The sequence below is a fragment of the Cheilinus undulatus genome, linkage group 21 (genome assembly GCF_018320785.1).
Source record: "Cheilinus undulatus linkage group 21, ASM1832078v1, whole genome shotgun sequence".
NCBI lineage: Eukaryota > Metazoa > Chordata > Actinopteri > Labriformes > Labridae > Cheilinus > Cheilinus undulatus.
Window position 1 is genome coordinate 11,055,399 of NC_054885.1, and position 25,161 is coordinate 11,080,559.

At 38.1% G+C, this 25,161-nt stretch overlaps 2 protein-coding genes across 2 annotated transcripts; one reads left to right on the forward strand and one right to left on the reverse strand.

The window, feature by feature from the left end:
• Nucleotides 1-334: 334 nt before the first annotated feature.
• Nucleotides 335-17,910, forward strand: c21h16orf72 (chromosome 21 C16orf72 homolog). The gene is made up of 5 exons (XM_041816976.1): nucleotides 335-695; nucleotides 1,798-1,878; nucleotides 2,508-2,575; nucleotides 4,373-4,583; nucleotides 9,500-17,910. The coding sequence occupies exons 1-5, from the start codon at nucleotides 500-502 to the stop codon at nucleotides 9,814-9,816; spliced, it is 873 nt and encodes a 290-aa protein (XP_041672910.1). The 5' UTR covers nucleotides 335-499; the 3' UTR covers nucleotides 9,817-17,910.
• A 1,924-nt stretch (nucleotides 17,911-19,834) lies between these two features.
• Nucleotides 19,835-24,055, reverse strand: dctn5 (dynactin 5). The gene is made up of 6 exons (XM_041816909.1): nucleotides 23,889-24,055; nucleotides 23,647-23,715; nucleotides 23,459-23,577; nucleotides 21,984-22,095; nucleotides 21,087-21,189; nucleotides 19,835-20,622 (listed from the first exon to the last, which is right to left on the reverse strand). Exons 1-6 carry the CDS (start codon nucleotides 23,934-23,936, stop codon nucleotides 20,525-20,527), a joined length of 549 nt encoding a protein of 182 aa, XP_041672843.1. The 5' UTR covers nucleotides 23,937-24,055; the 3' UTR covers nucleotides 19,835-20,524.
• Nucleotides 24,056-25,161: the final 1,106 nt, after the last annotated feature.

A 25,161-nucleotide genomic window follows, 5' to 3' on the forward strand; every position in this document is an offset into this window, starting at 1 on the left:
TCGCGATTGAAACAATGGCTCTTTTAACAGCCCTAATACTATGTTTTTTATTTGTGTCAAAAAGCAGTTTGCTGGTTTTCATGACAAACATTGCCCTCTCTTGCAAGCTTACTTATGTAGAATTTCAATGTTGTTCTTTTGTGTCAACGCTGTGATTAGCGTGACAGAGAGCCAGTCAAATTCTGAAACAGGTCTTTGAGCCCACCCCGCAAGGTTCAATTAGCCAATAGCCGCTGACATGTAGTGCAATAGGCGGACTAAAGTCAACAGCATTATAGTCTGCGAAGTATATATACCGACGTCGGCAACTGGGGAAAACAGTTAGCAAAGCTTATCCCCACAGATGGTTAAATACGAAGGGCTCATGTTACATTACAGGGCGAAATAATATAACACTGACATTATTCATAAGTTTTCCCATATAATTCGTCATACCCGTGTCCACATATCAATATTTTGACAAGCTAAAAGCGCATTTCCATCGAGTTTGGTGCATTAAATGGAGGAGAAGAAGGAAGACGGAGACTCGGAGATTCAGGAACACGGACCCGAGCACTGGTTCTCAAAATGGGAGCGGCAGTGTTTGGCCGAAGCGGAGCAGAGGGAGCTGAGCGAGGAGGAGGCCGACAACGACCAGGATAAACTGTGGCATCTTTTCCAGAACTCCGCCACAGCTGTAGCTCAGTTATACAAAGGTTCAAATCAGCACTGTCTGTGTACTTGTTTGTCCGATAATGCGCTGTCAGTGTACATTTCTCTTGTTGGTTAGCAACCTGGCTACTTATCGACCGTTAAAGGGAACTAACGTTAGCGTCAGTATCAGCAGAATGCTAACTAGCTCGTTAGCAAACTCGCTGACCAGCACTGGGTAACGTTTACAGCTGATTTTGCAATGCTAAATTTAGCTAGCTTCTGCTATCCAGCAAAAATAGTTATGAACTCAGATACTGCCTTATGCATTATTTTCGAGTGATGGGCAACCAGAGCTACATTAAGAAACGAAATCATATAACGTCCGGTTTATGTTTTTTTTCCTTTGTCAACGGCTTGTTGACACCAAGTTAGACAGGAAAGGTTAGCTAACCCACCGCTAGCCGGGCTAGTTACAAAATGGCGAAGGTAACAACAATCGTAGCTACGCGACATTCCCAGATGACAGTCTCCTGTAAACTGTCAGTGTTACCATCTGTTATACCGGATGCGATTAGCTGTTGAAATGCGGCATTAACTTGCAGAGTTAACGACACAGAAGTGTACATTTGTGTTCAGTTTCAGTGATTGCTGCTGAGTGTGCAGATTGTAAGGCAACGAGAGCTTAGGTTATTATCACAAAATGGCGAGGATAGTATTGGTTCGACCTGAATATAGTGGTATGTCTACAATCTGCTTCGATTGTGTCGTTTTCAGACTGAGCAAATCCCCCGACAAGTTGATTAAGCTCGACTTTTTTATATGTCTTTGTGCTGTGATGCATGTTTTACATGGGTTTGCAACTTTCCTGCTGAGAGGGCAGTTAAGTTGGTGTGTCGGTGCTTCTTTGCTAAACAAGCTGCTGCCAAGTTGGCCATCTAGCGCCGGCTGACAGTTATTTATACGCCAAACCCTGTCCATGCAATTCTAGATGCTAGACAAAATGGCGAATGAAAATTATCTTCACCTCAACCCTGCAATCTTCTAGCTTTTGTGCCTCTCTGGTGTTTTGTTGTCTTTTGGTCACATTATCCTCGGTTGCTTGGTTTTAAATAGCAAATGCATCATGTACAGAAACAAAACATATTTCCCTTTTTCCTCCCACAGACAGAGTATGTCATCAGCAGGGCCTGTCATTGTGGGTGCCATTTCAGAACTCTGCCACAGCAGTGACCAACCTCTACAAAGGTATCTCCCCACATGCATTCTTCCTTTTTCCCTCTTCCTTTTGGCAAAATATATTGATCTGCAGACCTACTGGTGCTGTGCTGTATCTGATCAATACGGACTGCAGCTAGTTGTTATTACACTAAATAACATAGTCATAGGTTTTATTGATAAGCTCACCTAACGTGTCAAACACAGACCTGACACTCTTATCAGTGATGTATTGATCATGTTGTCACTGTGGGGTTTTTGTATGTCAGTGAAAGACAAGTTCACCATGAGGTGAAAACTCAATTTCAAAACTTGTTTATGACAATGCCGGGAATCCACCAGTGAAACAGAGCTGTTTTGTTTAGGTAAGAATGAGACTAGGCCGAATGTCACTCTTGAACAGGAATGTACCACCCCAAAATTTGTCAAAAGAGCCAGAAAAGGATGAAAAGTGTTCACCCTCTAGAAAAAAGGTCATGTTGAGTTGTTAAAGCAGCCACTTGTTTATGTTTTTACAACAAAACAGTATTTATATTATGATCAATAATGCAAAGATTTTTCCATGGTTTGCGGTCTTCAGCTTAAAATAGAGTTACTGCTTGACCGTTGGTATTGTCTACGATCAACAATGATGATTATGCTTTTGTCTTCAATCACAGAGAGTGTAGAGGCCCATCAGAGGAGCTTTGACAGGGGCTTCCAGATAGGACACCAACGACGCAATAAGGTGAGCCCGTTTCTTCTCTTGGCTTTTTTATTGCTCTCTCCTCTTCTTATGTACCTGGACAGATGTTTACATACAACAAAAGGTTTACACAACAGAGATGTTAATAGGAACATATTTTGTTTTTCAATCTTGAATTAGAACAGTGCTCATTAATCAACTTATAAGTGATGTGCATCTACATAAATGTGGTCCATTCCTCAGGCAGGTACTTTGAAAACATGACACAAAAGTTTATAATTACAGGACACCTCGAATTTTTTTCACAGCACAATGCTTATAAAAGCTCACAAATGGTTTCAAGCAAAAAGTGGATGCTCTTTTTACTCTGCAAGTAGCAGACTAGCTTTCAATTAACTGAATAAGATGCAGGATGAGCCAGAAATCCTGGGAATGGGCAGCAGAAGAGATCAAAGATTTTCTGTGTGGTTACATGACTGTTTTTTTTTTTTTTTTTTTTTTTTTTAATGATTCATCTCTGGATGTTTTTGTGGATAACCACACTTAATCTCACCCTTTTGTCACATTTTGAAATTGTACTGTTTAGCATTTAAAACTGTTTTTGTTTTTTTTTTCCGCTGTCTTAAACTGAGTTTACCTTACTTCCTGTTTGGATACAGAGCTGATTTTATTTTGAAAGATAATAGGAAACTTTGAAAATATGACATGAAATTCACCTCGGAAAGGGGACTTGTTGTGATTGGAAAAGAAATAAGGGGACAGTAAAAAGGTTGATATTACAAGGAGCAGATGACTTTTGACTTGTCCACTGAGTTTGCTGTGAGGTTTAAAGTGAATTGAGTAATTAAGGAGCAGTGGTGGACTAATTTTACATCACTGTGGCTGCAGGGAGATGCTGACATGGCTCAACAAAATTGTGCTGAAAGGGACAATAAAACCTGATTAATCATGGTTATAATATGTACCTCAAGAAGACAGCCCCTTTTGACTACATTCACTTCTAAACAAGGTTTTTTTTACAGTCTACCTTATTTTCTACTTTGGTAACCATTCTATTTTTTTGCAATTTTGGGATAAAGTCTTGACATTGCTGTGGAGAAGTATTTGCCCCCTTTTTATTTCTTATCTTTGCACATATTTGTCACACTTCAGTATTTCAGATCATCAAACAAATTTGAATGTTAGACAAGGTTCTTTTGTGACCTCCTGGATGGCTGGAGTCATTTATGTTGGTCAGCCACTTCTTGGAATGTTCCCCACTGTTCCAAGTTTTCTCAATTTGTGGATAATGGCTCTCACTGTGGTTCGCTGGAGTCCCAAAGCCCCAGAAATGGCTTTTTTTGTAACCATTTCTAGACTGATGGATGTGAATAACTTTGTTTCTCATCTGGTGTTGAATTTTTTTAGCTTGCAGCATGATACACGATGGTTGCTCTAGGAGATCTTTCACCCTACTTCACTTTGTAAGACAGGTTATATTTAAGGTATTTTTTAATCTAACAGGTCTGACAATAATCAGGCCTTGGTGTTGCCAGTGACATTGAACTCACTTTTTTCCCTTAATAAATGAAATAATCTTTTAAAAACCGCATGTTGTATTTACTCTGGTTATCTTTGTCTAAAATTCCTATTTTTTGAGAATCTGAAACACAAGTGTGACAAATATGCAAAAAATAAGAAATCAGGAAGGGGTTATGTACTTACTCACAGCACTGTAATGCTGGGCAAGACCATTTAAAGCTTTAGGAACAGTACAAATATCCTTCAACCAGAAGTAGTAAGTGCTCTTATTTAAATCAAGCCTTGTTTAATGGATTCTTGCTCTTGTTTTGATCATAGGACATGTTGGCCTGGGTGAAAAAGCGCAGGAGAACTATACGCAGAGAGGATCTTATCAGCTTTCTATGTGGCAAAGCACCACCACACAGGAGTAGCAGGGCCAGCACCCGACTGACCATGGTGGCCCCCAGCCGGGCTAATTCACCAGCTGAGACTGGCTCATCTGTGGAAGCAGACCTCCAGCCCTTCAGGGAGGCCATAGCACTGCATGGTGAGGTCACTGGAATCAACCCTCAATGGCCTTTTACTAAGTGTGCTTTGTTCAGTGTCACTGCTGGTCTTTAAAGTCACTATAGAGAGTATCTGATGTTGGATATCTGTTTATGCGTGTAGACAGTCTCACATTTTTTGAAGCTTAGCACAGGTTATAAGGTCTATTTTTAGACGTATGCCTTATTTTTGTTTTAATAATGTCTTCTAAGGGAGGAAAACTGGTTAAAATGTCATCCAGTTGATCATTATTAGTCAACAGTTTTACCTGAATGATGAAGTTCCAAGAACTGAGATTTAGTTCATATGAGTGTTGCTGAGAGAGTGTGTGTTTGTGTGTGAAAAAATAAGTCTGCCCTTCAGTTGTTGTACTCACATGTGCTTCAGAGATAAGGGTGTGTTGTGAATGGGTGTGTTACTATCAGCCAATGGTGAAAGAGGGCCTCTCTTCGGCCCCTCCTGTGCACGTTTTTTGTTTATAAGATAAAAAACTTCCACTATACAAGGTTATTTTTAAAAAAACAAAATTTTTATTTTTTTTTTTAATATATAGAAGAAACTGGCTATTTGCAGTATATCTGAAGTTGATGTTTCTATTGAGCTGTGTGTGATAAGTGTGCAAACTTATCCGGAGTTTCCTCCGTTTTTAAAGGGGCCATTTTAGGGTGTAACTGAAGTGAGGGTGGATGATGAGAGGCATTTGCTGGTTTAGGTTTCAGACGCACAAGTTCAGTGTGTGTCAGAAGGTTGCAGTGTGTCTCCTTTCTCAGTTATCAGATCCCTTTTGCCTTTCAACACAGATGTTAATTCTTGGCATTGACATGATCGTAACGTATTTTAAGTTTCTGTGAACTACATTCTTGACTCTGACACTCAAAACAACATTTAAATTCCCACAGGTTGAAGATAGAAATGTCCTTTCAGCATCGTTTAGGTCACAGGCTCTGATGCCAGAAGAGATCCCACAGACATGAATGTCTTATATCAGTTTCCTCTGACTCATTTTGTGCATGTGATTGGCACTAAGTAATGCTCGGTCTTTTTGAGATGGCTATGTCAATTTCTGATGTGTTAAAGAAACATCCCCATAAAGCAGTTCTGACAAAGAGGAACGTGACTCAAGTAATTCTCTGAAATCCAATGTGAAGACAAGAACAGACCTTGAAATAACCACATGAGTGAGAGACTTCCAAGAATCAAGCCAAAGAGCTGCACCCTTCCTCACGCAAACAGGGCCACACGTTTTAACAGCTTCTAATTGTGTTCTAAAACAATAGTCGTGTTAATGCAGGTCAGTTAGTTTTGGGTTTTTTTTTGAGCAAAATCAAGGGAAGAAGGGTGTCCGATTTCTTCAATTTTTTATGTTAGAGAAAATTTTAAAAATTATCTTTTGTCAGTGTTTGTCAAACAAGATAAGACATAACAGGAGACCTTATTGATCCCATATTGGGGACATTTTTGTTGTTGCATCATCTTAGTAGAGAACAATAGAAGAGAAAGCCAGTCAAGCAATAAGTAACAAACTGTAAATGACAAGCATACTAGCAATGAACACAGTAAGAATGAGAGTAATGGTATTATCAGGGTGTCTGCGGGGTCTTAAAGTATTACAGGTTGATGAATCAATAAAGCCAAGAATAAGGCTTTTAAAAAGTATTAAAACGTCGTAAATGAGAGGCTGAAATGTCTTAAATGTAGTTGTTTTTATTTAATTTTGTAGCCTGTTCATCTAAAGGGGTTTTTGCCTAATATATTTTTTTGTATTTATATTCAGTCACACTAGATTTTTTGAAACTTCACCAGATCTGACCTGAATTCTTCCCAGACATTTGGAGATAAATCATTAAATGAACACAACTGTGTTATTGTGAATCATGACTGATTAGCTACACCAGTAAAGTGATATATCATTGACACATCAATGCTTTTAAATTAGAATTAAAGATTGTAATTATCCTGAAATTGGCATTTATATCATATATGTTGGCTGTTCAGGTTTTTGTTTTTAACCACAGTGTTTGTAAATATGTACTTCTAGACTGCAGTACAGCTAGTTTTAGGCCACTAAAGTAAAAAAGGAAAATAAAAGACTTTCAATTCAGCTTAAGGTACAAGGTATTTTTTTCTCATAGTCTCTTCTGAAATTGCTCCAAAAAAGCTTAATTTGTGTTAAGCTTTAATTTTATTTTTTTCTTACACTCACCACTAAGCATACACATAGCTGTGTTGTAAATGTAACTGGTTAGAAATTGAAGATGTTAAAGGTCTTAAAATTCTTAAATCTAATGTCAGAATTTTTCTATATATCCTGATTATATATACGTTTGTGAAAAGATCCAATCTTTTTTGAACACAGTAATTGCACATGCTTATATGTAACATATTGATATGATAAAGTGAATATACTTGCAAGTACACAATGTAAATGTTGTTAGTTATAGCAGACCAACTTAGTTATTTACTGACCAACTTTTAGCTCTGGGTATAAATATCAGATGTGTAAAGAACTGATAATAAATAACCCCAGTACTGAAAATGCCAACAAGCACCTTGTACTTTTAACACGAGAGAGTACGAGGGGGTTCAACCAAAACAGGTTGATTTCCTTATATCTGAACCTGACCTGAACTGAAATTAAAAATTTAAGTTAGAACAATCAGCAAATCATGACACAAACAATCAGATAAGCAACATAAAGCATAAATTTGTGTACTGCATACATGACAGAAATACATATTTATGAAATATAGATAAAACGAAAAAGCATGATAAAAACATAATCTCTGCATTTCACAATGTATTAAACTGGTATTTTATAACACATTCTGGTCAAAGAAATATTGCATCATCTGCAATTTAAACATTACAGTAGGACAGATTACCATTTAATCCAAGTTTCAATAAATTGCCCAGCCTTAATTTGTAGTGTGCCACTTTTTCATTTACCTGCCGTATTACTTAAGGTACGATATAATAATTAAGGCTTATAGTATTCCACTTATAGGCTACTTAATAAGAGGAAGTTGTAATCCAAACTGTTGCTTATTTTAAACCCCATTTTTCAGCCTGTTTGTCGTGTACTAGACCATGCAAGCCTGACCGATTATGTAGGCAGATATTTAGCCTTTGACCAGTTATCACTATCTGCATTTTGTTTGACCAATTATAGATACAGTTAATTAATCCAAAAGTGGTGCTACTTTGGTTCCACTGCAGAGTATGTATTCCTCTCTGGCAGTGTTAATTTTGGCAACTATTTTTAATTTTAGTCCTAGTTTTAGTCTTTAAATGAAATGCATTTTAGTTTTAGTCACATTTAGCTAAGTCATTTCTATCCTTTTTAGTTTTAGTCTAGTTGTAGTCAATGAAAACTCAAAACATTTGGTCCAGTTTTGGTCCATATAAAGTCCTCACATTTTAGTCTTTACTTTTAGTCCAAGCATTTATTTTCTTGCCTAAATCAGGTACCAAATCATGGTAGTGTGTTCTCTGCACCCTGCCAAACCTGGGGTCCCTGCTTTCTACAGCTAAGAGGAAAAATATCGACATCTGCATTGTTTTTGACAGATTTACCCTAAGTGGACAAATATCATTTTGGATTTCGATTGTCCGACGAAAACTACATTATATTGTAGTCTAGTTTTAGTCATCTTGATGAAAACTAAACTTTGTATTTGTCAGTTGTAGTCATCACAGATCTAGCTGTTTTTGTTCGTTTTAGTCTAGTTTTTGTCATGGAAAAAGGCTGTCGACTAACATTTTTGGTCGACGAAATTAACACTGTTCTCTGACTTTATTTTCCACTCACCACAGTCTGAACAAATGTCCTGTGTCAGACACATTCTGATTGGCAAGATGTCACATTAGCACTAGCCAAGCTACTCTTAAGCCTGTGTACTACTGACACAGTAAGGAGCATATGGCATCACTTACAGTTTTTCTGCTTCTACTGTGTTGTACTTGGGCTAAGTTGTTTATTTCATTTATTTTTTGATCCTACAATATTGCCATTGCCACATTAACTACAATCTGTACACCATAGTAAAGGCATATTGGTTCCAAATATCTGCTATCGTTCTCATGATCTACTTATAATCTCATCAGCCCTGAAAAACCAACATCAGTCGACCCCTGATGTAAAAGTTTGCTGTGCTTTCTCCAGGGGCACTGTAAATTCATAGCTTACAATACTGAATTCTAAGTTTTGGACTCGTTAGAATTTAATAGTTTCAGCAGTCTCAAGCCAGAATTCAGGCTTTTCTCAACTTTTGTGGACTTTTATCAGGCAAGACATTGGTTCAAACCCATCGTGAGCAGACATATTGTAGTTGAAATGGAGAACTACTCTGATATCATACTGAGTCAAATCATCCCAGCACACAGCTGCCTGTAAACATTTGGCAGCAGCTCTGGCATAAGGAGGAGGAGGCAGGGATTTTTTTGGTCAGTGAGCTAGTAGGTCCACTCAGCTTTGCTCATAAAGTCAGAAGGAACAAGCGGGAAAAGGGGGTTTATTTATGACGTTAATTTAAATCACTCTTTTAGGCCAGGCGACTTTTATTTCCCTGCCCCGAGGGCCGGTAAATTGAGCAGATTCCCTCGAAACTGCTCAAAAATACCCACGTTTGGCTGGTGGAGGGTGCCAATTTCCCACCCTGGTGTGTCATTTTAATGTTTTTAGTTATTGTTATGGAAAGTCTAATTTAATCCTAACCAGTCCTCTCCGAGGGTTCTAAATCTATACCATCTCACTGTGTTCATTTTACTTTTGCCAGTTTTGCAGTGACATTGGTATAAATTTCAGATCAAGATGTCTTGCAAAACTACTTCATAATTCATAAAAGTAATTTGGATATCAAGGGTGCCCTGTGTCTTTATCCGATGATTCTCAGTGTTTCACTTTCCTTGTATCCTCAGGTCTGAGTGGAGCCATGGCGAGTATCAGTGTTCGCTCAGGAGCTCCCGGTTCTCCAACACATGTGAGTGGGAGCAGCAGTAACGGAGGCGGCGCTGCTGGAGGCGGCTCCTCTGGCTCCGGGCCGGTCTGCCGCAGCAGGCGTAACGGGCTCCAGGACGTCGACCTGAACACTTTCATCTCAGAGGAAATGGCCCTGCATCTGGACTCTACAGGCTCCGCCTCCACCGGAGGGGGAGGAACCAGGAAACGAAACTCCACCCAGTGCAGCGATGTCATCACAGACTCCCCCACACACAAACGCAACAGGATGATCTGATCTGCTGCCTGCTTATGTGTGTGAGGGAGGTGGGGGGAAGCCTTGGAAGCCGAGGCGAGGAGAGGAGAGGGGGATGGACGGGCTTATGTGGGACAGATGGACGGACAGACGTACGGATGCCTGACTGTGCTAAAGATCCCGCTGAACATGAAAACAGAGACTGAAGGTCTCTTGTTTACTCTCCTGAGATGTTGAACGAATTCTGTTCCTTGTCTCCTTTCCCGACATTATTTCTACAAATCGCTGATCTGCAATCAGAACACTCAAATAGTGTGAGTGTAGGGGAGACTAGGGTGTGAGTACCACATCTCTGCCCTGGAAAGGAGACAGTGAAGGGAGTCACCAACTCATTCTTGGATTCTTACAGTTCTCAAAGGGGGTAAACATGCAGTGTGCTGCTTGATGAGTAAAAGCCACTTGATCCTTGACACATTAGTGCTCTTCCCTCCCTTACCTTAACCTCACCCATCCTCACCTGCCACCTTAATAAGGAAGTGAGGGCCATGATCAAATCGTCTCTCATTTAGAGAATCTCGCCAAATGTTGATTCCCGCTCTGTTAGTAACTGGCTGACACCTCTTTCTGTTACTTTTAGATTAATTGTCCAACAGGAGAAGATCTTTGACATCATCCTGTCGCGCGTTCCCAGTTATTTCACTCGTTTAAAGGCGTTTGAACATTCAGGCTGTTATTCCTGCTTCAACACTGGCTCAGTTTAGTTCATCCAGTCACCGTTTTTGTCTTCAATTCTTCAGCCACCAGTGTTAAATCTTAGGTTTGTTGCCACGGTTTGTCAGCAGTGATAGCCAAGTTAACATTGTGTTCTTTCTCCATCTTGTTTTTCTGTTTGTTTTTGAGGATAATGGAAAGGATTTTTTAAAAATTTTCTTTTGTGTACACAGCTTCTCAGACGGCTGTTTCCTGTCTGCGACGCCCTCTCCCTCCTTTACCCTCATCTTATTATGAAAGCAGCTGCTGTTTTATGTGATCTCGTGATTATGCTGATGAGTTGCAATAAGGAATTTTTTGCACTTAGCTTTCACCTCTAACTCATGCAAACAAAATCGGCTCTTCCATTGTATCCCAGTTGTAGCCCTAGACAAGGCCCGCTGTGGTCGGACCACACATTACTTACAGGTTGGTGCTTAGGAAACATAGAAATTGAGCTCTCTTTCACACATCTTTGATTTCAGATAATCTCTTCGGAAGTATTTGAACACGTTGTGGCGCTTTTGGGACTCTAAGTCCTTTGCTGTCCGGCAGAAGAATTAACTTAAAAGATAATTGGTGCTGTAAAGGAAGTATGAATCACATAATGTTCTAACAAAGGTAGCTTCTTTAAAATACACAAATGGAAGAAGGTGCTAAAAAGGGGCTGTAAATCAGGCCCGGCTGGCAGATGTTTGGACTGGACACTGTCTGCTCTTTGTATAAGGGATGTGTGCATTAATAAGATGTGGATGGGTTTGATTTAACGTGGTACAGGATGACGCAACAAGCAGCCTTTTTCTTTCTTGAAATGGTTGCTGCCTTCCATCCTTCTCTTAGGGAGTGGAGGAGGAGACACTGAAATCACACAAGTCAGAATTTGAATTATATTTGGTAAATTGCTTAGTAATGTGTGCCAATCCTGAACTGATGCAGGCAAAAATGTAGGAGATAATTGGAGAAACCTTGTCAAATCATTGGAATATGATATTGCTCCCAGGGCTGCCCACACTAAAAATATTCCCTGTCAACTAGTAGTTCTTAATTTAAAACAGTAGTCAACTAGGTGTTTTGTGTGCTTGTGATATTTTATTTATCTGATTAAATATTTCAGGGGAGTGGGAGAATAGAAGTTCAAATGCTGAAAGGAATGTTAAAAGAAACATTAACACTGCGCTACATGGCAGAGTAACACTAATTATAAGCCATTAGCAGAACACACACAAAGCAAGCTGCCTGTTGGTGACAAATTCAAGAGTGGTTCCCTAGTTGGCGTAGGAAGACAAACATAGCTTGTAGTTAAGCTAAGTATTGCCGGAAAGCTGCAAGACATGGTAATGAGTATGAAACAGGCTTTTAATTTAACTGGTGATGCAAGCACAATCCACCTCTCTTTTCACAACTCTGATGTATCCAAGCTTTTCTGGACACTTCATAGTGGAAGCCTGTCACTACACAAAAACGTAAACATTGCTCTGATACTAGTAGAAATCAAGCATAATCTATTTGGAAGTAATCATCCGAGACAGTTTGAATAAAAGGTGATTTGTATTTTCAAACTGCGACGTCTACTTTTGACTTCTCTCATTTACGATCCTTTGAAGTTGAGTGGAACTTCTTTTGCATCCTTCCAATATAAAAACGTGATCAAAACAGGAAGTAATATTCTATAGGCAGTCTATTAAATAAAGCTTGGACTTTGACATGTCTGCTCTCACTCATGCAAACATTGTTTAACTGCAAAGTGAATGCAGCAATCCCAAATCATCGTTTTAGGAGTTGAGTGTATTGCTACATCCCAAATGTTGAAGCCTGTTTCAATTCCATGACAACAAAAAAAGAGACTAGGCACTAAATATCGAGTAATTTCTTGTTTTTGGAGAATGAAAATTGTAGCCAAGTCCTGCACACTGAACATATATGTTGGCAGCATAGTTGTTGAAACCACTCGTTCCACCTCACCCAGCAGCTTTTGGTGATAAATGACTTAAGATACGAGGTTTTCAAAGCTTTAGTACTTGAAGATTCTACCAATCATTAATATAACAATGGTTGTACTATTTTTAGAACATGATGTACTGACAAAAAAAAGGGATGCATGTTGGAAATGTTGAACTTTTGCCAATAATTCATTTTTGCGGCTACTTATTTCAATAGCAATACATACAAGGGTCTGCCTAAAACTTCACAACTTCAAGCTTACCTTATGAATCACATGATGGGAAATGGTTTTCAAATATAAGATCATTATGTCAATCAAATATGATTTGTTGCCACTATTACCTTAATCTAACCTTATTTTAGTGTTATTTTTTGGCACCTGGTTTTATTAGGGCTGTAAAAACTAACTGCCATTGACTAACAAAAGGAAAATCGAAGGTGCTAAGAAACTAACTACATTTCTCTTATCTCAAGAAATAATCTATTTCACTAAAATACATTTATTGTGTAAATGAATATATAAGCCGTGTTAAATATTCATGTTTTTAAGTGAAATAGATAAAGTTTAAATAGGCCCGTTAATGGCAATTTCTCTTCTGTGTTAGCCTCAAGCTAACATCCCTTCCATCTCTTTATTTTTTCGCATTTACCTTGAAGTGACTTTTAAAACAGCCACTTTCTTTTGATTTGTTTGGCTGAAAATGCTTGCAGAATTTTTCAGGACAGTCTGGGTGCAGGCCGTCCATCTCTCACAGACCATTCTTCTGAGACGCTGGATATCTCAGAACGGAAATGCACGCAAAAACTTTCAAAATAAAATCGTATTAAACTTCCATTTAGGGTAAGGGTTTAAAGTAACAGTTGGGATACCATTAGTCAAAAACCGGAACAACAAAATGTTTAGTAAAGCAGAGTAAAGAGTCTGCTTACAGGGAAAACGCTTGTACTAAAGCAGCCAGTGTAGCTTGCGTAGCTCCTTTAGCTATATAAGCTAAGTAGACAATGGAGCTATAGAGTCACCAAAGCTACAGCTATGCTCATAAAGCAGCTACATAAGCTATATAGCTATGTTTATCTATATAGCTATGGTAGCTTTAGCTACATTTGCTAAGCTCATTTTGCTAAAGCTTACTTAAGCTATAGATAACAGCGCTACATAGCTAACAAAACTGAAGCTAAGCTCACAAAGCAGCTACGTAAGCTACATATCTACATAGCTAAGGTAGCTTTAGCTATGTTTGCTAAAGCCAACTTGCTATAGATAACAGAGCTACATTGCTAACAAAGCTAAAGTTAAGCTCACAAAGCAGTTATGTAAGCTACGTAGGTACATTATCCATATAGATAAGGTATCTTTAGCTACATCTGCTGACACTAACATTGCTAAAGCTAACTTGGCTACTTTGGCTTATGGAGTAACATTACGTAGCTAGTGGAGCTATGTTAGCTTCAGCTGAAGCTGATGAAGCCAAAGCTAGCCACTGTTCATATATCTACTTCCAAAATGGGTCTGTTCATAGTTTATTCCCAGATAGACCTCATAACTTTTTTCTGTTTTATTTATTAAATGTTTCTAAGTGTGTGGTCATATCATTAATGTAACAGCCAGATTTGTTTATGAAAAAAAAAAAAAAAAACATCTTAAATTGGAAATATGTTGTACCGGCCAATTGCAGCACTTCCATTCTGAGCTATATGGCGTCTAAGATAAACAGTCTGTGACAGGGACCGTCAGAAACATACGGTCTGCAGCCAGACCACTCTCCAACATTTCACACCTGCTTACACTAATTAATGACTCTGAGCTATTATCAGCCATGTTTGATAATATATGCATCCCTATCTAGAGGTTTTGTGGTGTCCAAAATAGGAGAGGAGAGTCCTTGAGAACCTCAGGAGAGACTCAGCTCTCCTAAAAGACCTACCAGTCACCAGTTTCTCTTTGTCAGCGATTCCCTGAAACAGACCTTTTCAACTCATTAGGTAAAGTTGGGTCAACTATAAGAAGGCAGCTCTACTCATTTAGCATTGAAGCTACTACAAGTTAAATAATTTAAAACATCTTGAAAACATCACTGAGGAGTAACTCCCACTGTGACTGACTTGTGCTATCTCACTGCTCCTCCTCTTTGTGTTCCCTTATTTGTGTTGACTTGTTCGCTCTCCCCTTCACCTTTAAAACCTGGAAACAGGAATTTTATCTTTTTGTTGTATAAAGCATGCCAGTTCTTCTGTTACATTTTGGTCACAGATTTCACTTTTTTGCGTTTATTGGTTGGCTTCTCTATTCCTGAATAATTACTGGCTTGTCAGAGTAAGAAACGAACCAGGCTGAGATTCGTCGATTCCATCAAAGCGAATGAAGAATTCAAGTTTTTTTCTTTCATACAAGTGAAACCACTGAATTTGACAGCTGAACCTTAATATAAGGAAAAATGTAATGTGATTTGCCTAATGAGACTCTGATTCCTGTGAAGGAGTGCCAATAAGTAATTCAGAGGGTAATTCATGACTGTCTCAGTTTGAAAATGTATCTTGTGCTTAAAAAAACAATGTTTTGTAAGTTTTGCTTAGTTCCGGCTATTGCAGGTCTGATAAATTATGTTTTAAAAAGGAAAAATACATGTTTCTTTAATCAGAACCTCACCCATGAAGTCTCATTAGTGTCCATGTTATTTAAACACTAATGGGCCCTGCAGGGGGATTGTTACAGACCATGGTGTAAAGTGCTGGCAGAGGATAAGAGCATGAACTAAAGTCTAATTAGAGTCGCTTGCCTGGCCTCGACTGCTACAAGGTTTCTATCCCCTTAACTTTCAGAGTAAGCTGCTCTTTGAATGTTTTTCTCTTGCTGCGAGTTCCTGCTCAGTCCAACATGTTTGTCAGTCATGCCTCCTGAAGAGGAAAAACTTGACACCATCATAAATGTCACCTCTTTCAGACTGAGCTTTCAGCACATCTTTGGGTTTTATAAACATGCTGTGTCTACCAGAGGAGAACGTTTATTGACACAGTTTGACGTCCTGTCATTTCTACAGAAGCCCTAAGAGGACATACATCTAGACATTTTAAGTATCCTTTTTTCCCTTGATAAAGAGTCATGTCTGGGTGTTTTCTCCATATCTTATTTATTTCATATTCTAAGACTGCAAAAACATAAACATAGGTTCTGTGATTCCACAGTAGTGCCTTTCTCATGCTTTAGGTTTTATAAGACCAGATGGAGCTGGTTTTTCTTTTGTAAATGATTCTTTAGGAATGTCGGGTCCATTCTGAAATACATCGAAAACATTTGGATTGATTGCCTTGAGAGTGAAGACTAAGATTGCACCACTTTTGCTTACATTTGAGTACTTACTCATACCAAGGATCCAAGGTGGAAAGATGCTACTACCTTTAGTAGAATACAATCAGTCTTTAGCTTTCGAAAAAAGTTAAATTTCCACCCATTAGTGAATTAATGCTGAAATAATGCTGTAAAATAGGGTTGGTACCAGGGCATCACTAGTGAGGACATCCGCCCTTCCTCACCGTTTATCTTAAAAGATGGAAAAGTTTCTGTGCTACTGCTAATATTTAACTACAAGCATGCCACATGCTTAATAAAGATGGTAAACAAGGTGAGCATCAGAATGTCAGCATCGCAGTGTTAGAGTTCAGTCTGTTTTGCCTTGTGTAACAGCTACAAATGCACAGATTGTGAAAATTAGGGCCGTTGATTTAGTTACTTCTTTTCTCTCATGCCAAGCCATAAGAACAGATCAGTTTGTCTAACTGGTCACGTCTTTTGCCCTGTTAAAAAACCTCAAATTTGATTCAGTGGCTGGATCTACCAAATGATAACACTGAATATATAGAACACAACAGATAAACATTGGTATCCCAATAGTGCATCCCTAGTTGCAGCATTGAGAGGCATCTGCTATGCTTTCATGACTACTTTCATCCCCATCATTCCACCTCTGTCAATGAAACCTTGCAGAAAGGGCCTTTTATTGATGCCTTTTTCTGAAAGTAGCAGCACAGAGGCTTGACTTACCGCCTTAGTGAAGGCAGCTCCATAGATCAGCAGAAAATGACTATTCCCATGAGATGCATGTCTGCTTAAGGCTACTGTACTTCTTGTTTTTTTTTCTGGAGAAATGATCTCTTTGAGTTTCTTAATCTCGCCTTGTTAAGTCATGCAATGAACCCTTATCAAATCCAGGTTTTGCCTAAGTACGTCCTCTTTTGATTCCTTTTTTCCACTTCTGTCTTCCTATACACTTTTCCCACATTTTTATGCTTATAAAACCCAGTCCTGCACAGTTTACCTTGCAAAAGCCAGCAACAACTCAACTCTTTGTTAAAATGGACAAGAAGAAACCTTTACACCAAACTAAGTCAGTATGCAATGAGCAGTTTTTCTGTCAGAGGCTTAAAGGCACCCGTCTCTGTAGACTTTATCATGACATTAGTTTTTAAACAGCCTTTCTCCTTCCTAGATCATTAATTTGTGATAGTCATGATTAACTTGTTTGCAGAGTGAGGTCTTAACTTAAAATCTTGATAATTTTGTCCAAAACTTGACTTAAAAGAGTTGGCTATGAGCAGGATTATGCTGTCTTTAGATCCTTATCTTTAAATGTCAGCATTTAAACCGCGTTGATTATCCAGTTTACACCAGAGGGGGGGCGCTTTTGTTTTCCTTCTCTTCCCCTGAGCCAGTCGCCGGCCTTCATCCACACCGTTTCTAAAAGGCTGACCCATGCCTTGTGTCTCTGGAGCCAATACTATTATCAGCTGTTTCTTGATACTTATTTGTTGAAAAAAAAGTAATAAATGGCTAATCTATATACTTAACATTTAATTGTTGGTAAAATTATATGTGGTTCACATTGTAAAAGAAATAAAACCATGAGTTGCAATTGGATGGAATATGTTTCATTAAAAAACAAGAAAGTAAAAGGAGTGTGTGGATTTACTTGGTTGCTTTTTAAGTGTTGGATTTTTAAAAAAAATAAAATTGTTTTTTCTTAATCACCATGCCAAAAGACAAACCCAGTATGATAGTTTAGGATTGGTTACAGCTTTTAAAATTCGTACATTTTTTGGCAGTAAAACTCAGATTTGTGTCAGTGTTTTGGGAGATATATTGGTAACAGGAGCTGGCACGACAGGATCCTTTATATACATGTGTAAATTTAAAAAAAACTGAGTGATAAAAAGACCAATACAACAACTTTAGCTGCTCTCATTAGGGTCATCATTCCTTTGGGCCACTAGAGGGAGCCAGAGGACAGCATTGGGTAAACCAGCTTACTAAATGTCAAATGTCCATCGAGAAATTTGTAATCGTGTAGTATCGAACTAACTCATTAAGGACAAAAAATTAACACTTCAACGAACATCCATCATCCCATTCATTATCTTAGCCACTTATTCCATCCAGGGTTGCAGTCAGATTCACTAACTATATATATTTTTTCTCCCCTTTTTGTCTTTTAATCAACTCCAGTCCTGACAAAAACGACCAAATGTTCAAACATTTTTGGGATTTTATCTGCCAGTTTATTAGCATTATATCTCTATTAAATTCAACTTGACTCATCCAGGCTTGTGATTTAAAAAACCTTCCTGGTTATCCATAATTTAGTTTATGAGTGGTTTTTGGACATGCAAAAACCTATGCTGGTGTTTTTTTTTTTTTTTAGCAACAAACTTCACAGGCATGTTTTGTGGACCTCTGAGACCAATATAAACTTCTCTTAAAAGGGCAAAATATGTCCCCTTTAAGTTGATTCAAATATTCAACCACAATATTTTTATATTTTTTTGAAGTGGAAAATTTGATCTTCATGGGTGGTAAAATGTAAACAGCGAATCACAGACACTTGAAAAATGTAAGTTAATTTCCAAATATATGGAGTAAGAGAATGGTACCATAACTAGCTACACAGCTGAAACAAGTGCCCAAAAAATACAGAAAATCCCTCCTTTGTGGTCTAAAATGTTCAGAATGGTACCAGAGCATCAAAAGAATACATAATAGTCTCTGTCCACTTTTTACCACAGCCTTATGTTTTCTAGAGTGCCTGTGTTGTGCTTTGGGCAAAATATATACATAATCCAGCATCAAAGGAGGTTTTTAACCCTGTGTAAACCAGATCTACACAGCCTTTCTTAGGATGCTTGCTTTTGGTGTGTCCCTTTTAATGCAAATAAGCTCCTTCTTACCCCGCCCCTCTCTTCCAACCTCTAAGTGAAGAGTGGGCAGTTCAACCCTCCATCAGCAGGTCTGCTCTGAGGAACAGGTGTAACACCTTTTATTGTTTTTTGCGCTGTAGATTGAAGTTCCACGTTATAACCTGCAAAAATTTGCAAGTCCTTGTAAGGCAAAATTCTAAACTTTGTGTCTTTACACACTAGATATGTTGGAAAAGATATGTAAAAACACTGAGATCTACATGTGTCTGAATTTTTGATTTAGACTGCTAGAAAGTTATTCACCTCTTTCCTGGCTGGGTATAAATTGGGCTGAGCAAATACATGAGCCCATGACATCACTAGTCTTGATGAAGAATGTCCTCACCCCCCTAACGCTACAATAATATAAAATCACATAAGATTTCATCTTAATACAGTATGTTGTCAGTTGATGTCACTGCATTCATTGTTTTTGTTCAGTAAGAGTAAATCTTCCTATTCTGTGAGTCACAGTGGCCTACAGGTCATCAAGACTATCAGAAAGATTTGTGCCAGAAAACAGTAAATTTAATACCCAACTTCAGTCTCTCTGCTGTGGTGCAGAGCCAGAGAGCTGCGCTGACCAGAAGCGCTTTTAAAAATCTGGGAGGATTGTATTTCTCCTGAGTGGGCGTGGCTTCAGCTCATTTAAAGCGACACGCCCACATCAGTTTAGAGCAGATATAACTGCCTTATTTTTCATGATTTTGAAGCTTAATTTTCTAAAGAGATGCTTTTCATGACTGAAAGTTGACCTGTTGGTTCATAACACAGTGGTATGTCATAAAACAAACCTAAAATGAAGACTTTTTAATCTCTTTACAGGGACGTTAATGCATTAAAATAAGTTAAAACTAGCAGTATGATAAAGATTTAAAACAGAATAAACTAAACATTACTATCATGATCTGCCCTTCAAATCATAAGTTCCTCACAGGAAGAACTAAAGTTACAAGCATTAACTTGTTTTTACATTTCAAGCCAATCAGCTTATATATTAATAATAGAACAATGGAATATTAAACAAACATTCAAACATTCAACTTTATTTTTTAAAATGTTTTGTACTATAATACTGCAATGAAATGTCAAATAGCCCTGCAGTTCTCCCATTTCCTCCATTATAAAAGACAACGTGAGCCCCTTAGAGGTATCCATTTAGTATTTATTCAATAGTTGAACTATTCCAGACTTTACATGGGACTTCCTGAATGTATGGAAATAAATTTAAACACAGTATTAAATAAGTTTCATGACAAATTACAAAAACTGTGAAGCAAAGGAAAAAAAAAAGATTTTTAAAAGAAAAAAAAGATAGCTCAAAAATAAAATAACAGAAGCATTCGTCTAAGTTTTTCTGCATTATTTGCCTTATGAAGTGTAGACATTAATAATCAAACATCTGTTGTGTTTGCTGTTGTTTTGGTCCATGAATGTCAAATCTAAACGTACACCCTTCTTCATCTCCACCTACATAAAGCTACAACAGTGATTGCTCAGCTACACAGAGGACCGTGAATCTCTCTACACACCGGACTGGTTGATATGTTATGCACAAACATGCTGTGTAAACATGTGATCTGTGAATTAAATAACTTTAAAACTCTCCCTGCATTCACACACCGGCTGCATGACTTGATTTTAGAGCTTTTCCAGAGTAACTTCATATTTTAGCTTTGAATGGAACTGTATGTTTTTTTCTTGGTCTGAGAAATCCACGGCCTCTGAGTGCAGAAGGTAAGCTTAACAAAGTCTAGGGACCGGACAAAGATCTGGACCTGGAGTTGGAGCAGGCTGGAAAGGGTGTGGGTCCTGCTGAAGGTTCAGTTTGAGATTAGATCTGACTGAGGGGCAGAAACTTCTGGTAGTAACTCTTTGTGACGTCAATCATCAGGTCCTGTGTGCACTCTGGAAGCTCCCCTGAAAATAAACCTGAGAGAAAGACAACAGAGGATTCAAATGACTGGGAAAATTAACCGAAACAAAACACACAAAGGAAAAACTTTAGAACAAGTAGTCTAACACAAACAAGCTCCTCTAGATGCTTCAATAACAGAATAAGAAATGGTGAAAAGCTTCTCACTCATCATCATTAGAGGAGTGCAGACTCAACAGCATCTTAAATAAGGAGTCTAAGTAGGCTAGAAACAAAACTTTAAAATTTAATTCTATCCGCTGGCACTCTCCTCGATTTAGGGAATAAAACTGTAAAAATATATACATTTTGAGAGAAAGTCCTCTCTGGTTTATTCCAGACCAAAATTTCTGAGTAAATTCACAACCTCATCCCACAACAAAGACAACTCTATGACCTCGAGAACCACAATGAACAGGAAGTAGACAAAAAAGGCCTTCATAATGATGTTTCATTGTTGTGTCTGTGTGTTGAGGAGGACCTGGGCATCCAGAGAAGACAGTGAACGGTGGCACCACAGTCTCAGGAGGGAGCACGGTGTTGTCTAAGATCTTACAGCAGTCCTTCAGCACACAACGACGACCCTACAAACACAAAACAAGGAATCAATTGACCGCTTTAATATCGGTCTTTAGCTCAACAGTGCAAAAGTCATAGACTGCAATCAGAAAAAAATGATCTGAAACTTTATGACCTGGCCTCATTTGACACTTTTAAGAGGATGTTAAATGACTTGGGAGGCAGACACATCTGTGTCTTTTCTAACATTTGTGATACAATGGGTGGTTCTGAAGAGCTCCATGACTTCAAGCATGGTACCCTGATTAATGCCACCTTTTCAGTAAGACGTTTGGTAAAATTTCATCCTTTACAGTCAACTGCAAGTGATATCAGAGAGTGGAAGTGTTTAGGAACAACAGCAACTCGGCAACATAAAATCACAGAGCGGGGTCAGTAACAGCTAAGGCACGTGGTGCTTAAAAGTCAGCAATGCTTTGCTATTTCCATAGCTAAAGAATGCTGAACTTCCACTGGCATTAATGTAAGCACAAAAACTACAGTGGGAGCTTCACTGAATGGGTTTTGGCATGGAATGTCTTTGTGCTGAGGATGGGCAGTCTGCTAAATGGCATTGACACAAAAAATTCCACCACATGGGTTAATTTCATATTTCAGGGCAGAGTCTGTGCTGGAAGCTGCCTGCAGGCAGTGTTTTCTGCAGCTCTCTCTTCTTCAGATCATGACCAGCATGTGACTCTTCCGCCACAGGCAAGACCAAACACTGACACTGTCTGTGTCCTCCAAAGCCAGAGCAGAGCAGTGTCTCCTTCTTTTGTCTACTACATCGTATGTGTGTTTCTGTGTTTAGCCCACTCACTATGACACAGTTCTTCCCAATGTGGACGTAGGAACCGATCTGCGCTGCATTGACCACACAGTCCTCCTCGATGAAGACGTGGTCTCCAATGTGCAGAGGGAAGAACGCCACTCTGCAAAAGGAAGAGAAAAATCAGCCCAGGTGTTAGTTTAATCCTGTGGACACAGACTATCTTCCAGTATAAACTTTTTTGCAGAATCACAAAACAAAACTCCTGAAATAAACTTTTATCAGTGGAACTTTACTAGTAGTAGCAAACTGGTTAAGAGAGACTGACATTTGCTTCATATTGTTTAAATGATCAAAGTTGAATACCAGGACTGACATAGTCTTCAGATTAAACAGATGTGAGTGGTTATTGTTATTTCAAGGTAATCTGGGAAAAAATATCAATGTGGGACATTTCTTCCGTTGCAGATAGATCTATCTAAATGCCTCTACACACTGCACAAGTATATGGAAAAGCATGAATGTATCATTGTTAAAATAACTCACAATGTTTGCATTTTTGCTGACTTTTCCTACATTTAGAATTGCTTTAAATCAGAATTAGCTGGGTTTTATTAAAGCCTGTCAATAATAGAAATTTAAATCAAATCACAACATGTCCTGCTGCAATTTTCATTTTTCCATGTGTCATGTGCACATGTGTTCAAATGGAGCAAAAGATGAACATTCTGGACACCCATGGTCATCAAAAACTTCTGAAAAACATGAAAAAAGTGTGTTAAAGGTGTCCTAAAACTTCTGACTCCTGATCCAAAGGAAGGACACAAGCATACCTGTGGAGACATTTTGGAACAAATTGAAAGAAACCCAATTTTTTTAGAAGGAATGATTACTTGTGATGAAACTTGGATCCTGGAATATGTTCAAGAGACAAAACAGCAGTCAGTGCAGTGGAAAACACCGTCGTCACCAAGGATGACAAAAGCATGTCAAAGGAAGTCTAAATCAAGGCCATGTTGATTGTTGTTTTGAAATTAAGGGTAAAATTTTGGAGTAGTGGGTCAATGGTGGATAAACAGAAAAACTGCAGGAAAAAGTCTGAAGACAAAGACCACAACTGTGGAAAAAAGGTTTAATTCTTCATCAAGACAACACACCAACTCACACTGCGCTCTCAGTATAGCAGTTTCTGTCCCAAAAACAAAACAGTGCTTGATCACCCTCCCAATTCTCCTCATCTAGCACTTTGTGAGTTTTTCCTTCCCCTAAGATCAAATCTGTGCTTAAAGGAACTCATTTTGAGTCTTTCAGAAGTAAATAAAAGAGCAACAGAGGTTCTGAGACAACTGTCTGAAGAAGACCTACTGCTTTGGACCTGAATGCAGCGGTTTGTTGATGATGCAGAGGGAGTATATTGAAGGAGAAAGACACTAAACAATGTTTCCGTTCAATAAAATTGTATTACAGCATTAGTCTCGTTTTTTAAACAACTATACCTCATATAAGCCATAAAAAAGATGATTTACCCTTTGCTGAACTTTTTGAAAGGTGGTCTAATGACGCTCCGGCTCTTCACAACACAGTGTCTGCCCACCCTCACATTAGCCAGGTCTCCTCTGATGATGCAGTCATTCATCACTATAGTCTGAGGGAAATAAACACACAGTTACACACCATTGCCTTCACAGAAAGCTCATCTATTGTTTATTCTTACTTTGCCATTGAGGACGATGTTTTGACTCCCACACAGCACTGACTGTCTGCTCACTTTGTTCCCAGAAGCCTGAAATTAAACAGCGCATACATTAAATAACCGTTTTAATTTGATTTCCATACATTAATGTCAATTTAAAGAGCTGCTATTTCGTTAACATTACGCCCAACGCCCCTTTAGCTTCAGTTAGCTTGACAGCTAGCGTCAAGCAAGCTAACAACGGCTAAAATCAAACATCTTACCGTTTCTATGTACTCCGCTTTGTTGTACAGTATTTCAGACAACTCCATGTTTGTGGATTTACAACTAAAACTAGGCCAAAGTGGATTAATTAAGCACTAATAACAGACGCATCTGTTTTTGCTCTTTGCTATGCTGTCAGCCTCTTCTCTTGTGATGCATACACTGCTGAAAGGGTTTCAGACTGTATGGGTTGAGCGCCGATTCATCGATTGACAGCGGGCAGCAGACTGGTAGAAAGTTGGTTTTCAGCTTAAAAATAAATAAACCAGTGGGTAAAAATTAACCTACGGCATGTTTTAAAAATTCAACATTACAAGAAATAGCCTTCCAGGGTATCTGAGAGGAGCTGAGAGTATCGAGACTGTTAAACACAAGCTAAAACTAATTTATTTAGGCTGGCCTTCATGGTGTTTTTTCTTATTTTATGATTATCAAATTAAAAAAACACCATTATTTTTATTCCACTTTTGTTTCACATTTGAATGTTTATAACATGTTTCCAAGTATTTTATTAATCTCTTATTATGATATCTCTTATTATGTCTATTTATCTCAAATTGTACAGGCATCTAATTGTTTGGGATTTTTAATTAACCTTTGATTATTGTTTTATCACTTTTTATTGAATGGTAATGTTTCATGTTTTCGTGTATTCATATTTGTTTACTCCTTTGCATTTTCATTCTGTCTCTTATCACTTCTATTTGTCTCTTCTTTTTATTATCTTTTTACTGTTTTTGTAATGTTATTGTTACTTTATTACTTTGTCTATATAATGATTGTTGTTAATTTTCTTAATTTATTAACACTGCTTTTGAGGCAAAAAAAAAAAAAAAAACAACAAAAAACAAAAAACAAAAAGACATATGCAGCACCTGCAAACTGAGATGAATTCCCTGAGGGGATGTTAAGTGCATCAGTATCACATCATTGCATTGTATCCTGTTGTGTTATATTGTATCATATTAGGGATGCATGATATTATCAGTATGATACCGGTATTGGCATGAAAATATCCATATTTACCATGATATATTGGTTATAAATCGGCCTATATTAGCTGTAATTATCGGCCATACAAAAAAAAAAAAAAAAAAAAAAAAAAAAAGTTCATGGAGTTTAAGCCTGGACCAACAGACTAATGTCATCTTAGGTATTTTTCTTTATTCGTGATTATTTCTTAAACTTTTAAGTGTGTTTGACTGAAGTTTGACTTGTTCGTTTACAAATTGTTAAATTGTGTGTTTCGATAGCTGATGTTTTATGTCTGAA